The sequence below is a fragment of the Haemorhous mexicanus genome, chromosome 4, assembly GCF_027477595.1.
Source record: "Haemorhous mexicanus isolate bHaeMex1 chromosome 4, bHaeMex1.pri, whole genome shotgun sequence".
Classification (NCBI taxonomy): Eukaryota; Metazoa; Chordata; class Aves; order Passeriformes; family Fringillidae; genus Haemorhous; species Haemorhous mexicanus.
The window spans coordinates 64,472,797-64,489,675 of record NC_082344.1 but is presented as its reverse complement, the minus strand read 5'-3'; the positions used below and the strand labels follow the sequence as shown (position 1 = coordinate 64,489,675).

At 42.3% G+C, this 16,879-nt stretch overlaps 1 protein-coding gene across 1 annotated transcript; it reads left to right on the top strand.

Annotated features, from left to right (window-relative positions):
- Window positions 1-378: 378 nt before the first annotated feature.
- On the top strand, window positions 379-2,438 carry DRD5 (dopamine receptor D5). Its single transcript, XM_059845173.1, has one exon. The coding sequence runs from the start codon at window positions 379-381 to the stop codon at window positions 1,834-1,836; it is 1,458 nt and encodes a 485-aa protein (XP_059701156.1). The 3' UTR covers window positions 1,837-2,438.
- Window positions 2,439-16,879: the final 14,441 nt, after the last annotated feature.

The window sequence follows — 16,879 nt, the reverse complement described above, 5'->3', positions numbered from 1 at the left end:
AACACCTGGAAAGAGTCGCGGGGCGGAGACCTCGAGCAGAGGGATCCGCACTGAGTCGCGGGGCGGGGATCCTGAGCAGAGGTACTTGCACTGAGCCGCGGGGCGGGGATCCCGAGCAGAGGTACTTGCACTGAGCCGCGGGGCGGGGACCCCAGGCGGGGTCCCCGGAGCGCGGGAGAGGGACCCTGGCAGGGCTGGCCCCACGGTAGTGGCGAGGCGCGGAGCCCGGTGCGCGCTGAGCGGCCGAGCGGGGCCATCCGGCGGGGGTGGCGGTGGGGCGGGGGGGCAGCGGCCCCATGGGGCCGGGCGGCGGGGCGGCGCTGGCTGCTCGGCGCATCTCGGCCAGAGCCGCCCCGCCGCCGGCGGGAGCCGCCAGCGATGCTGCGGGGTGGCCGGAGCCCACTGCCCCCGGCGACGGGGCCCCCCAGCGAGGCGCGGGGCACGGCGGGTTCCCCCGGCGCAGCGCAGGTGGCGGCGGGCAGCCTGCTGGCGCTGCTCATCCTCTGGACTCTCTTCGGGAACGTGCTCGTGTGCGCGGCCATCGTCCGCTACCGGCACCTGCGGAGCAAGGTTACCAACATCTTCATCGTGTCCCTGGCTGTCTCGGACCTACTGGTGGCCCTGCTGGTCATGCCCTGGAAGGCGGTGGCAGAGGTAGCCGGGTACTGGCCCTTTGGGGCTTTCTGCAACGTCTGGGTGGCCTTTGATATCATGTGCTCCACGGCCTCCATCCTGAACCTGTGCGTGATCAGCGTGGACAGGTACTGGGCTATCTCCAGCCCTTTCCGCTACGAGAGGAAGATGACCCAGCGCTTGGCTCTGGTGATGATCAGTGTGGCATGGGCACTGTCTGTGCTCATCTCCTTCATCCCTGTCCAGCTCAACTGGCACAAAGGTGGGGATGTTGTTGCAGCTGCTGATATTGGAGATGGATTTGGCACTGCCTGGGCAGCAGCAGGTGCTGTCACCACCTGGGCAGAAGATATGAGTACCACATGGGTGGCATTAGCAGCAGTGGGACCCTCTGATGGGACCTCTGGCAACAATGATACCCTCACTGGACCGTCGGAGAGCTGTGACTCCAGCCTCAACAGGACTTATGCTATTTCCTCCTCCTTGATCAGTTTTTATATCCCGGTGGCTATCATGATAGTTACCTACACCCGAATCTACCGCATTGCCCAGGTGCAGATTCGTCGTATCTCTTCCTTGGAGAGGGCAGCCGAGCATGCACAGAGCTGCCGGAGCAGCCACATTGACTGCCACCATCACACAAGCCTCAAGTCCTCCATCAGGAAAGAAACCAAGGTGTTAAAGACGCTCTCAGTCATCATGGGTGTCTTTGTCTGTTGCTGGTTGCCATTCTTCATCCTGAACTGCATGGTTCCCTTCTGCGAGAGCCCACCCAGTGACCCGCACGCTGGCCTGCCCTGCGTCAGTGAGACCACCTTTAATATCTTTGTCTGGTTTGGTTGGGCTAACTCTTCTCTTAACCCCATCATCTATGCCTTCAATGCTGACTTTAGAAAGGTTTTCTCCAACCTCCTGGGATGTGGTCAGTTTTGCTCTGGTACTGCAGTGGAGACTGTTAATATAAGCAATGAGCTTATCTCTTACAACCAGGACACCCTTTACCATAAGGAGATAGTGACTGCTTATGTTAACATGATCCCAAACGTGGTTGACTGTGAGGAAAATCGTGAGGACCCTTTTGATAGGATGTCCCAGATCTCCCCTGACCATGAGGTTGCCACTGACTCTGCCTGTGAGCTGGACTGTGAGGGGGAGATTTCGCTAGGCAAGATAACACCTTTCACTCCAAATGGTTTACATTAAATTGTGTCCTCGTCTGGTCAGTTCTTCTTGCAATATAAAAGAAAATATTAGCACTGAGTGGAAAAACCTGCTTGATGATGTGCTGTAGCTTGGTCAGTCAGTTTATGCTAAATTCACTTCTGAGGGTAGTACTTTGCAGGGTGTAGACACTGTCACACAGGGGCCTGGCGGCACAAGCTGAAATCAGCACTTCTCCACGCTAAGGGCAGACCAGGCAGTCCTGTTGATTAGCTGTGGTGAGGTATTGTGGTATAATTGCAGTCAGTTCATGTTTATAATGTGTTTGCAAATGAAAGGTGCCATTGTCACTGCTAAGTATTATGACTTCTATAATCAGGGACAGATGGGGCTGGCATAGACATGAAAAAAAAATCTGGGCTGTTGGTTTGTTCAGATCTTATGTTTCTTTTTCTCCACTTTTTTGTTTGTTTAGTTTTTGTTTTTTTTTTTAAGATAGAGATAGTGAGGTGGTGATTTGGATGATTATTTAAATGCGTGTTTCTGCCAAAACAGTTTATGTGAAATCCTTGTTCTCCTAGGCGGCGTTGTTGCCTATGATATCCTCTGTTTCTGGATGAATAAATAAAAGTTATATTGATCAAGGGTTTATTATCTTTCATTTGTCACCCTGAAGGGTTTACAACAAGTATTCCAAGTAACATTTCTATATGAATAGTTAGAATGACTAACAGCTTAACCCTATTATTTTAAAAGCAAATAGTCTGTAAAGAAAATACAGTTTTTGAGTAAAAGCAAGGCTCATAGGAATTCTTTACATAGATGAACTTGTTTATATGGCTCTTACAGCTAGATTTATACCTGTTTTTCTTTAATATTATGATGCTATCCCTTTCTGCAGCCAAGAATATCAAGTATTCATATGGATAAGCTATTAAAACTTTCCATTTAATTCTGTAGTTGAACTTTTTTACAATGTTATTGATGTAAAGAATTTGGTGATAGAATTAGGAGCTGGTTACGTCTAAAAACAATAATTGTGGTTGAAAATTATATTTATAATCATCATTTCCCAGTGCAGACACTAGAGAACTCATCCACACTCAAAGAAGAATTCTGATAATGTATTATTTTAGTTACTTATTAACTGGAATTTAAAGGTGCAGTAAGTACAACTATACTAAACATTTCAAAGCAATCTTTAAAACTGAAAAGAGTATTTTTGACTCTCTTTCTATTGAATCATTTACATCAAATGGAATATTAGAAACAGTTGTAAGCTTTCAGCTCACAAATCAAAAGAGATGCTATTTCCAAAACAAGTGATCAAAGGTAGTGAAAGCAATACCAATATTTATTTCAAATTTTGGCTCACAAAGTGAACAACACTTGGATTAATTTACCCTTTGAAATACTTGTGCAATGAGCTGAGCAGATTTAAATTGAGTGGTAGATGTAGATTCTGCAGCTCTCCCTCCCTCCTAATGGCCCTGACCTGGGGCCTCCCCATCCTGCCCAAGTGGGAGCTGAAGGCCCCTGTAAGATGTATGGAGAGAAAGTGGGACCTGCTTGGTTCAGGGGAAATAATAAAAAATAAGATGCTGGAACTTGTGAATCTTATGGGCTTAGTATTGAGCCTGCTTGGAAGTTAAACCCTTCATACTGGTTTGGGAGTTATCTTCCACCCCCTGGGGATATGGGGTGGGATAAGTGTGGGAGGCATGTGATTGAAATCCCTTTGTGGTGGCTCTGCTGCAATCTGGTCTGCAAGCAATGTTTTATGTATTTAGTCTTTGATATTAATTAGTTGTGTCATCTTGGATTACCTTTTCAATTGCTTGTCACTGAAGATTGACATCTACCTGAGCATTTTTTTTGCTGTTGATATGAAATCTCAGTGTGATATCCCTTTACAGCTGTCCTTAGGGAAGGGTATTGTGACTGTGGCTTAGAGAAACTTGAAAAACAAATCTCATGCCCATAACCAGGTTCAACCTACTAATGGCTTGACATCGAGGGTGAATACATTCCTATGCTAAAGCAATCATATGTTGTTATAGTTAACCATAGTTGTAGCCCTGCTGGTAAGATAAACTTACCCAGAATAAAATAATTTTCTCAAATGAAAATTAAGGAAACTGCTTCTGGTGGTGCAGAAATGAATTATCCCAACCTGAGTTAGATTTTTTTGCATTTTCTAGTTACTACTCAAATGTTGAGGCTAGTACAGCATTTTAAGCTGGATTTGTGCAGAAAACCAGTGATATCAGATGCAAGAGTTACAGGCACCTGCTGCTGATTCCAGCTCCTGGGGCAATGCCTGAGTTTTATCCTATTTTTCCTCATTAAATCAGAAGCAGCCTGGGGAAATGGGGATGGGGAATCTTGATCTCTCCCTGAGCACATGTGTGCCAGCAGGGTGTGCAGCCTGGTGCTGCGTGGTTCCCCTGCTCCAGTGGCAGTACAGAGCAGCAGAGCAGAGGGTGTCCCCCCACCTGCCCATGGGTCCTTTCTGCTTCCCAGGGATCCCTGTGCAGGGGTGTGACAGCTCCCTTGGACCCAGCTGGCTGCAGGTGGCTCAGGGGTACCCGTGTACAAGATGCTCCTGCATCACCCTGACCAGAGCTCTCCTCACTGAGGCTTTACCTGCCTGGGTGTCTGGAATAAGTGAGTGGGCTGGCTCTGGGATGCAAGAAGATATCTCCATCAGTGGGTTTATATAACAGCTTTGTGCAGAATATTGGAAACAATCCTTGTCTTAGATCTGAAGGAAGGCATTTTTTAGCCAGCCCCTAGAATTTGTGATTAGGACAGTACAGAAAACTGGCCAAATTGCCACTTTCCATTAGTATTTTTCAGTTTACTACTTCATTTGGTAAATGATTTCTGGTGGTGGTTCTATGATAAAATCTCTTGTCTTGAAATGTGTCTGTCAGGGGGCTTCATCTTTCAAAGCCTAGGAGCATGAGAAAGGAAACATTTCTGCTTCAAAAGACAGACAGAAGGTACTTTCTTTGCTGGAAGCAGAGCTTGACCTTATGGATCTTAAAGAAAATCTTTTCCTAACTCATAGGGACAATTTGTTGCATTTTAATATGTCTTAATTACTCACCACTGACAAAGCTAGAGTATTCAGAATTAGTAAGATAAACTTTTAAAAGACATGTGTGTCTTGCCTTGAACTATAAAAAGGGGCAGCCTCTTTTAATGAAAACATCCCCAAAAGGATTGTTTAAACTTGTTTCCCTCAGATGAAACTGCTGCCCTACTTTTTAATGGTTTCCCTCTTAAGGACTAATGCATCTGCCTATACAAGGAGTGGAGTTCACTGGAAGTGCAAATGGGTTTTTATAATCCTCATATCCTTGTGGTGTCTCTCTGGAACTCCTCTGTGCTGATGGCTCTGTGCCTCTTATCTGCCTTTTTTTTTTTTTTTTTTTCTTTTTTAACCTAAATTGTTTGAATTCCTGATACAGTTTGACTTTAAGTTAATCTAGTCCTGAGTGGTGGCTGATTTCAAGGTCCTGGATAATTTTCAGTTTCTGTTTTGTGTTACTTTTAGAAATCTTACCTTGCAATTTGTTAAACTTTTAAATTACCTCTTAGGCATCTGGATCTGTTAGTCCTGGATAGCACCATACCTAAGGAGGGTCAGTGTGTTTGTACTCTTTGTGTGTAATTGCAGATGAATCATTTTAAGTCTTCTATGGAAGAACAGAACATGGGGAAATATCTTAATTTTTAAGAAGCTGGGACATGGAGAACATGTGTTTTATATAAAAATGTGTTTTATGTAAAATGTGCAAACACCATATAAACTCTTTCACTCCTCAAACCCTCAAAGAGCTTTTAACTGCTCTGGCTTTAACAATGGATGTTGGGTTGTATAGTGGTTTTGGGTATTTTTTCCACAAGCTAAAGAAATGTAGGTGTCTTTCTGAGAGGTGAACGCAAATAAAACACTTTCCAAAGGGAGGAAAAATACTGCAATAATTTTTTGTAAGTCTGGTACTTTATTGCTTTGCTTTCATTGTATTTTTTACTTTTACCAACCACATCTGATGTGTGTCTGCAGGGAGGCTCCCTACCGAGAATTTTTGTAACATTTAACAAAAAAAGCTTTAAAATTAGGAAGCCTTCTTGTAGCAATGACACTGAGCACAATCTTACACCATTTAGGAGTCAGTCATGTATAAACTCGGCACTCAAGACTGACAGGACTGGAGGCAGTGTTCAGAACATGCATCAGACTGGAGGTTTGAGAGGTCATGAGTTCCTCAGCTGTTTCTCTGTACCAAAATCACCACTCTTAATAAGGAGGCCATTTTTGTCACTGCCACACAGAAGGCAGGGTACACACCTGTGTCTGTGTCAATAATTAACAGAGATTTCTCTTTCCTCTGAGGCCATCTTCACTACTGTTTAATTGAATTAATAAGATCTTTAAAAACATGCAGTGCCTATTTAATTCAGCAGAAGACCTCAGGGATGGATGTGTGCTTAGGTCACAGAGCAGGGAAATTATTTCTCCTGGCTTCTTATGAATATTGCCACTGGTCTTCTCTGATAGTGGATGCAGCAATCTTAAAGTCAGCACACTGAATGAAACATTTCACCTGCTGCAGTGCAGAAATTTTTTTTTTACTCACATGTATTTGTTTGTTTTCAAACTTTGGAAGGCTTTTCAAACTTCTCAGAAGCTTTATGAAGTCTGCACAGAGAATCTCCACTTTGATCATAGATCAGCAACAACTATTGCATTTTGAGTCTTGTTAGCTGTATAGTGCTCTATGTATTGACAGGATTTTACCCTCCAAGTTTAAATTTTTTTTAAAGATAAGGGTATACTTATTGTTTAAAAACAATGATGTACTCAAAACAGACTATAAATGAGGATATTGCTGTTAATGGGGCATCAAAGATATGTCTCTTCAGCCTTTTGTTTATTGTTGCAGTGGTGTTCTTGCAGCTGATGGTAGTGAACAGTAATAGCATTAGGGGTGTCAAGAGTGGAAATAGAAATAATATCATCTGAAGCAGATGATGGATTGTTTTTTTCAGAGAACCTGCTGTCTCTCCCAGGATCATTTAGTTTAATGGAAAACTTTCAAGATGATTTTATATTGTTATATGTTGAAATCCGTTCTTAGTTGTAAATGGAGATAACAGTCAATAATATTTATAGTAGGCAGTTATTTAAGGAGGATAAATACTTTTATGGACTTAATCTTTATATCATGGCCATCACAGTCACATTTATGAGATTTATAAAATACTGTGCAGTAATCATAAAAAATTAAAAATTCCAGTCTGTGAAAAAATTTTCTTCCTATGAATTATTCCCTGCAGTTAACAGCAAATACTTGTTTGTATTGAGAACTGTGCCCTCACTGCTACCAGAAGCTGGAACGCTCTGAACCTTTTACTATTAATCTACTGATTCATGGTAGGAGGGAGGTCTGAAAACATGGAAAGAAGTGGAAAATGGGTTCTGTTTCCATGAAATCAGTGTGGTGTCAGCCAGCTGGTGCAGAGGACTGAAGGGAGCCATTCCTGACACACAAGAACCTCACCCTCCACCACAAGTGCCTTGCTCCTAAGACAGGTGCTCAAAACCTGCATGTGATGCAAAGGAAATCTGAATTTTTAAAACAACAGATGTTTTTAGGTTGTTAAAGAAAAGAGAAACCACATTTTCTTTTCTGAGGTTGTGCTCTGAATAAAGTGGTTGCAAGTGAGATCTGCTTAGCGTGGCCTCTCCAGCACAGCTGGTCCATGGCTGTGGCTTGGACGGATGTGGCTACGAGAGCTGCTTGGGGCTTTGCTGTCTGAGCTGCACGTAGGTCAGAGTTTAGGGGTCCAATATTGAGATGAAAAAATCCAATCCTAAATTCATATAGTTTTTCCAGAGGCCCTGGTAATGGCACAGCAGAGATGAGCCTTGAGCTTGGTCACTTCTGAGGAATTGAAGAAGTCTGATCTGCAGCTCACCTGATGCAATTTTGAAAGTGTCCCATTAATCAAAAATTAACCAGGAAGTTCAGTGTACTCCAGGAAGTTCAGTTACTTACTGAAAGGTTTTCAGTAAGATTCAAAACCTAAGTTTCTAGCCTTTGGCCTTGACCTTTTGCTTTCTCTGTTGACTTGATATAATTAGTCTCCTTTGGTGAGCAGCAGCTCCTGGCATGGAGCTTGCTGCTCAGGTCACCAGATCTGGAACTACCTCAAGCTACACTTAAATTACATTATTTCTCTGCCCAAAGGGAATCTTATAGGTCTTGTTGTTGTTAGTTGTGGTTTTTTCCCAAGCAACATCTCCTTTCTCAACACAAGATTATTCACCAAAACCATAATTTAGAGGACAAGAGTAAATGGATTTTTTAAAAGCTCTTGGGGATTTTGCTTGAGAATACAAAGTGAGAATGGATCAGTATTAGACATAGAGGCAATGGAGTTTTTTTCTATAAAAGGTTTAATTTTTTGGCTTTTCTAGAAATAAAGGCTGAATATTTTCATTGTGAAGAGTATATGCATTTGATTTTTATATACTTGCATATATAGGTTCTTTTATATACATTCAAAAAAACAATTTAATCATATTTATAAGGTAATTAAATATATTTTTCTCTCTATAAATGTAAAATGTACAAATTCATCCAGAAGAAGCAAGTCAGATCTTAAAATTTTATTATCTTTCATTACAAGAATAAAATACTGCTACACAATCTTCCTGGATTAAACATCTCAGTACAAATTTCTTTCAATTAATTTATATTCAAAGCAGTTCTATAAAGATTTGCTAATCAATCTTTATCTATAAGCATTCTGAGACAGCAAGAAAATAAGAAGACTCAGAAGTTCCTCGAGGTCTCTCAACAATGGATATTAAACAACACTTTTGTCTTTCTGGATCAGTCCAACAAAGATGCAAACTTCTTCACAGTGCAAAGAATTTCTGCTTCATCAGAAGATAAAATGTTTTGCATAGTCTTCAAACATTCAACTGAGGTAAGACAGTGTCTGAATGTTAAATGTCTTCTTAGGTAGAAACATTTTCTGTATTAAACAATTACTTTGATAAGTCAAATAATGCCATTCTCTTAAAAAATAGTATTTGCAGATATGGTTTCATAGGTAAAATGAGATACAAAAGTGCAAATTCCAGGACCAGCTCAGCAGCCCTGGGAAAAGTGTCAGGATTTAAATTCCTGGCAATAGCAGAGCTCTTGTCTGAGCATGGGAAAGAAAACAGTTGGGTAGAAGGGAAGGAGAGAATTTAAGGAAAAATTTGAGAAACTGACTGAGAGTCCATCAATCCACAAATTTGGTGGAGGTTGAACAAAGCAAGGGACCAGGAGGAAGTGATGTGATGCCTGGGGCAGGGATGACAACCGAGGGTTTTGGAGCAAGCAGGTGAAAGGGGACTGGAAAGGGTCAGGACGGGGCCAGGGCAGGGACTGTCCCTAAGGGCTTGTGGGACTCAGGGAGGTCATGCAGAGATGGATGAGATTTACATGGGGAAGCCAAGAGAGAAGGGCTGGGAATCCTGTCCATCTCCCAGGATCCACAGACTTCTGCTCTGTGCAATCCCCTCCTGCCACTTCTGAATAACTTCAGCAGTGCCATTGCATTGATTTTATCATTAAACACATGCAACTCAAGTGTCTGTCTACTGTGTGCAGCAGATGAAGAGCAGTCACACTAATTCCATTGTGGTACAGCTTGGAAAATAACTTCCACAGCAACACTCCACATTATCCTGCAAGGAGCTCTGTCTCAGGGAGGGGAGAGCAGAGAGGGTTTGCTGGTTTTGCTGTACAGTGGTAGGGCACTTCAGAGGTTTCTTCTGCTGGATTGCTGGATGCTAATCTGTCTTCCAGAAGCTTTCTGAAGGTGCCTAATTGAAATCTCAGGTACAATGGCTCTCAGTATGTCAGTGCTGTGATTTCTTTACTCTGTGCAATTAAGGTGCATAAAGAACATAGTCAAATTGTGGTGCTGTGTATTAAATGCATATATTCATTGTGCAAAGCTGATCTGTGGTGACTTGTAACACGATGATACAGAAGTGACTCTTAGTGACTCAAGCCTAAATCTGCCAACGTGTAAGTACAGGAGATGTGGGGGCTCTACTTTCTGCTAAATGAAAGTATTAGCAATATTTTTTTCAAATATAGAGGTACCAAGTTCTACTATTTTTGCCTGTTGAATAAAGACAGTTTTGTACTGTGATAGAACAGCTGGAATGGGCCTAGGACAGAAAGCTTAACTTCATACATAAATATTTATATATCATGTAGCATCTAATAGGAAAATTTTAGTATATAAGGAAGTAATGCTCATGCTGTTTTACATCTTTGCAGAATGTGTCTTCTTTTTTTTTAAATCTTTTAGTAGCTTCTTTCAGGATATCCTGGTGACGGTGACAGACTGCAGAGATCTGCAAGCAAACTCCAGAAAATAAATGTTTTGCTGATGTATTGTTTGAAAGAGAGGTGAGGATACCTCTGCTTGAATATGTTCCCATGCTAGCACAAAGACCTGCACCTCAAATCTGCACTCCTCCTGGACCTGTGCACACCACAGTAGTGTCCCAGTTTGAGAAGAAGAGACAGTGCCTCTGCTCACCCTTCTGCTCAGCAGCTCTCCTTGGAGGTTCCAGAAGCTTGGTCTGTTTTCAGCAGGATCTCTTAACCACCAGAGTGTGACACACATTGCAAATAACTCTCCTTACTGGATGTTTCTCAGTCAAGCTAAATGTCAGGTTCTGAGTGTGCTCAGTAAATCAAGTGGGAGCAGTGCAGGAACACCTGGTCTGCAGGTGCCAGAGCTGGTGGGAAGATGTCTCAGCAAAAATGAAAGCCACTGGGGTGTATGGGATGGCACAGGTTAAGGCATATGGGGGGCAATACTGCCTTAAAAATCATCTGGGTGTGGAAGCGAGATTTTTTCAGGACTGTTGTCCTGCCCTTAGGCACCTAAATTCCATATAAATGAAAATGTAAGAACTTTAATGCCTTCTAGGTTACAGATGTATTTGCCCAAGGATACCTGTAGATGTTGCAGATGAATCTGGATCCCAACTGGTCAAGATTTTAAATGCATCATAAGTGTGTATGTACAAAGTGGATGGCTTTGTAAATTTGGATTGAGCAGGATCATTCCTTCTCCCTTGTGAGCATCACCTGGTTCAGCACCTGCTTTAAATTCTCTCACAGTAAGCTGAAGCAAACCTCTGCCTCCCACATACTGCTGCACTGATTCATGTACAGGGGTTATTAAAACACCCTGGAGCAGGATTTTGCAGCACTGGGATGCAAAGGATGCAGCAAAAGATGTAAAATGAGGACCATTCTATGTGATGTGCTCCCCAACTCAAGCTGGCCAAGGAACAGATTGTGTTTCATCAATGCCTCTTTGCACAGCATTCAGGCTGCCTTGGGGAACCTGAGAGATGCCTTTAACTTCACATTTCTGGGCTGAGAGGTTTATTTTGTGACTCAAAGAGGCACAGCTGACTTTCAGTTGCTTTTTTGAAAGATAGTATGCTTCAGTGCCTTGTGTACAAAAGCAAATGGAATGAGCACACTGATGGCAGCAATACAAACTTTATAACTTTAATCTACTAGGACAGATCATTCAGTAGTGAAGCTGACTTAAATGGGGTGGCTGCCAATCTAAATTTGCCTCTCCTCTTCCTCTCCCTTTCCCTTTTCTTATCCCTCTCCTCTCTTTCCAAGCATATTAGCTGGAGCACTAGAGGCAGTGCTTTGGTACAGGAAGAAATATTTTTTCTACTTCATCAGATATGATAAACTGTTCTGAAAGTGTCCAATAATCTCCTTAGGGGCTGCTAATCAGTAGCTGGAAGAAACATCTTCCAGATCTTTCCTCTGGCCAAGATCTCATTTTTCTTCTCTCTGTGCTCCCTTCTTCTTTCCAAGATGACTTCTTTTTGGAAACTCTACTTTTCTGCACCACCTCTGCTTTCTAGAACTCCAAGCACCACAGAAGCATGATCAGCCAATTGGTGACTGGTTTACACTTCTTTATTTCTGGAGGATTTGGGATGTGGCACTTTAGTTCAGTCCAGGCTTTATAAAAATTTATCTGTCTGTATTGGTTTCAGTAGCAGGCTTCTGCTTGAGAGTCAAAAGTTTGGATTCAGATACTGGTTCTCCATGTCAGTTTTCTTCAGCCTGTTGATGTTCAAATTGAATTTTCTTCTTTCACCTTCAACAGCTAGAATGGATTCTCTGCTAGGAATTACCCTTCACAAATTCTTTTTCCTTGTGAAGAAACTCCAAATTCAGAGGAGACTTAATTCTGCATGTCTCATTCTATGTTCAAGTCAGTGGCTTCCAGGTCCCATGGAAACACCTCTTGGTGCATTCTTTCTAGTTGGCAAGCAGTGTTCTCAGGCCAGACTGGAATTGGGTTTCTGGTTTACCTGCAACTGACCTGTGACTGAAGTGAGGATGGAACCTTCAAGGTCCATTGGGGTTCTTCTGTCCAGTACTGGAGCAGACTACATCCCTTTAGGAATCTGTGCTCCTTTGAGGAAAGAGGAGCACACTTCCTGAGCCCTTGGCGGTCTCATGTGTTCTTTGTGTCAGGTTGTGAAGTTCCTGCTGCTCTCAGTGAAGTGACTCTGACTCTGTTGGAGGTGGTGGGACCTGCACCACCTGCCTGCACTGTGGACTCAAATTGTATTTATCAAGGCTCTCAACAGTGGAAATGTCTTCTCATGTGCCCCCTTTTTGCCTTCTCTATGGGATGAGCAGCATAGTATGGTCAGTCACCATCTTTGGAAATCAGAATATACATACACAAAAAGATAACACAGAAAAGGAGGATGGAATATAAAACAAAGTGAATAGCTACACAAAGACTTAACAATTTGTGGTCCCAGCATGCCATGCAAGACTGGCTTTTCATGAGCTGGCTGCATCTGTGTATCTCCTTCCTTCAAGGACAGGCTTGGGGCCAGCTCACACCCAGACTAACTTTGGCAGCAATTCTCTGTCGAGCTCTCCTCTCCCAGGGGCAGAGCTCAGAGGGTCCTGGTGTAAATAATGTCTTTTGCAAGCTTAGGCCAGCTGTGGTTCCCACCTGTTCAAAGGCTCAGCCCAGATCTGAAGTCCTTGATATAAATAGTTTTCTGGTATTTCCATCCCATAACTTCCACTCATTTTTGATTTTCCAAAACTGGGAGTTAAATGGAAATTGTGATGCTTTTTTACCCTCTTGACTACTGTGCTGTGCAGCCTATGTTGTGCACACCACTGGCTTAATTTCCTCCCTACTGGTAAAGCTCTGAACTTGATTAGAAGGAAAGATGAGATGTCCAGGCTGACAAACCTACGCTTAAAAAGTTAAAGGGAAAAAAAATCCCAACAAAAAATATTGTAGGCTTAGCAAGTAGTAATTGGATTTCTTTCTGGCTTAATTTCAGCCTCAGCTGCTTCCTCCCACTCCTACCTCTTAGCCAATAATTCATTCAACAACACAAAATATCTAAGAAGGTGGATTATCAAAATATCTATGGATTTGGCCTCTGGTTGAAATCCAGACATGGTTAGTGATTACAGGATCAATGAAGTCCATTGAGTGACCTATATAAGACAAATCATTGTACTCCCACAGCATGAAGTTCTTCCTATAGGGAGAAGTGGAGGAAAAGCTCCAAAAAGAGACTTAAATGTCACTTGTCAAACTTTTAATAAGCCCTAACGTGGGTGTGGTGAAGTGCTAGTTTTAACTTCTTCCAGAGTTAAGTAAGTTTATGTCCTGTCTGCCAGTCTGGTATTGAAAGCATTTGAAAATGAGCCAATACTTCTTTCCTGGACTGGGGATGGAGGTTGCTGATGTCTTCAGGAAGATCTTGCACTGAAATCCCAGACAAAGGGAACTGTTGCCCTTGGTAAATTGTGTGCATGGTTTGTCTAACACCTTCAAATATTGTAACTCAAAATGAAGACGTTTCCTTTTCTGTAGCTGCTCCTTGTTAAATTCTGCTTAAAAAACTGGTGTCTGAGGCATGGAGTTTTATACTCCATCCATGATTTTTGTTGCCATTATTATAAATCCCTAAAAAGCTCTGGTATGTTCTGTCTAACCAATACAATAACAGTCAAATTCCTGGGAACAAAAACCCTACTTCAGGTCTAAAGTATTTTGCCTCTATATCTAGTGAAGCAACTTGTGTGTGCTTAAAAGTTTCTGTCTTAGAGAATAAAAGATATCACCACCTGCTACAATTAGTGCTGTGCTTGTAGCCCTGATGAGCAGTGATTCCTCTACAGTTCCCTTTCGAATCTGAGGATGTCAATCTGAAGAATTAGTTGCTGCCATCAGCTTTTGATTTACTGCCTTTCTGTTTCATCTTACATTTCCCTCTTTCTTATGTCACATGGCAAAGAGACCAAACCCTGCAGTCCAGTGTATTCATGAGCTTCTGTGCTTGTTAAATAAATGGTTCCAAATTTGCATTTACACTTTACCATGGAGTTGTTGATGACTCTTTTAGTTCTTGTGCAGAACCTGTGCCCTGCTGCAGTTCTGCCTCCCTAGTTTATATAAAGTATCTTGAGCACACTGCAGGCCTAATTTGGAGGTGAATTATGACACTTTTACACCATCTTAATGTGTAATGTGTAATCTCAGTAAAAACACAGCTGTAAATTTGCAATAGATTACTAGGAATTGTTAGCTGATAACAAAGCTGCAGGAAGAGAAGTAAAAATAAAAAAGAGAGAAGCAGGGAATGTGGTTCAGACTGAGTTTGACTCACTGATGCAACTCACAGACATTGAACAGAGAATTGTCTTAGTTTTCCATGCATTTTCAATCTTAGGGAAGTTTTGAGAGTAACTACCTTGCCCTGTGAAGATCTGGGAAAACATTGAAGTTATTTTATAATTATCCATCTAGGGGGTGAAAGGCCAGATAACAGAAAACAGCAAGTTGTGTTTAACATCCCCACACATCAGTAACTATCTGAGTCAGTGCTGGGCAGATAACATCCATTAAAAAACCTTCTTCTGCCAGTGCTCTTTCCTTGCCTGGAGGATTGTAGCTGTAGGGTTTAGAGGGGAGAAAAAGGAGTGTGAGGCTGAGGAAGGAAATGGAAGGTTTTTAATGACAGAGCTGTGTCCGTGCTGCGGGCGGCGCTGCGCGGGAGCCCCGTGTGGCACTGCTGGGTGTGTGAGTGGCAGCAGTGGCAGCAGCCACACCTGTGTGGCTCCCTGCAAAGGCCACCTGTTGTTTGCCTTCCCACAGCTGAAATGTGGAAGACTATTTATTTTGGTGTTAAAATTTGGAGGTAACTACAACAACAAAAGAGTAAGTGCAGCATCCTGCTCTGGTAGGAGTAACTGACTAGTTTTGTAACTGAGTGGGTTTTTAATTTCCATATTCTTCTTAGGACAAATCTGGTCCTAAAGCTAGTGACAGATGACAAAAGTGAACATGTCATGTATCCACAGATTTGGAGGTGCAGCTGACAGCTGAGATCTGATGAGTCTAGAAGGTCTCTTCCCCATTCCCAACCCAAATCACAATAACTCGGACTCCAAACAAGACATTGAAATGTGAGGATTCAAGTAAAAATATTTCACTCAGGTGCATCTAACGTAATTTGTATTTTTCCACTTGATGGCCAAATTGTTAAGGAATTCCATCAGCAATATTATGTTTCCCTTAGCTCTTTTCCTCCCTTACAAAAAAAACGCAAATTAAAGACTGCAAGGTTGCAGCTGGGTGGGATGGTCCCAAGCCCAGGGTTCTGTATGAAATGAGTGGGGCTTGCAGAACCCCCCATGCCCCCATCCTCAGGCACAGGCAGCTGTGACTGGGGGGGTAGGGCAGTGTCTCTTACCACGAGCTTCTGGGACCTGTTCCATGCTGCTTCTCTGTGGGCCCTGTCACTTTCCTGCTTGTACCACAGTGTATCTAATCTTAGCCCAGAGCCCTGCCAGAACTGGAAACTTGCCTTAAAAAGAGGAAAAAAGAGACTGAGAAAGGGAAGAACTGATGAGTGGTGTCTTTTGTAGGTGGGAAGAGCAAGATGAAGGAAGGCTGATTTTAAAAATTTGCTGTTTGCATGGATGATTAGATGAAATGCAAGTTTTTGAATATGCCCAAATTTTTAGGTCATTATTATGTCTTCAGTGATGCAGACATTTGTCTGAGTATTACCTTCAATCATGCTTTGAGTATAATGCCAGTGGAATTATCATTATGTTACAAAAAGAAATCTTCTCTATTTCTTTCTCCAATTTGACTCACCACTCTGTTTAGCTACATTTGTTCTTATTTAGAAGCTATTTTTCAGGTACCCATTTCAAATCCAAGTTAAAAATTATTTTCAAGAGTTTCTTTCCAATTCAGATAAAAATGACACAGGCGTACAAAAGTAGACACATTTCCAGGTAAAGGTTGTCTTTCTATTTTTACTAATCCCCTGATGATACCATTGTTTTCCCCTTACCTGTTGGTCACTCTGTAGCCATCATTGTGGGTGAGTTTACTGAAAAGTAGAGGAGGTAAAGCACTTGTTTTATTTAGTGCAGTATCAGGGGCAGAGGAGACTGGGTGAGTGAGAGCAGTCTCAGACACCTTGTGCAATCATGCAGCTTCACAGTGAAGTGCAAATAAAGAGTGGACTACACACCTCACATATCTATATCTATCTATATCTACATCTATATCTATATCTATATCCATCTATATCATCTATATCTATCTATATATCTATCTATAGATCTATAGATACATCTATATCTCTATATCTGTCTGTCTATCTATCTATCTGTCTATCTATCTGGTAAATCCCACACTGGTTCTTAAAAAAGAAAGAAAGCAGCAGCCAGGACACAAAAACTCATCAATTTTTCATTCATGGCTATTTTCTCATGTTTCTACAGACAAAAAAGGTCATGTTCTATGGCAGGATCTTCTGAAAAATGGAAGTGACAGCAGGATGCCACCCTAGAGTTGAGGCTTGTGAGTGATCCCAGCCACTGGCCATTTCACATGGGTGCCATCACGCTGACCTTGGTCCTGTGGCTGCAGGTACAGCTGC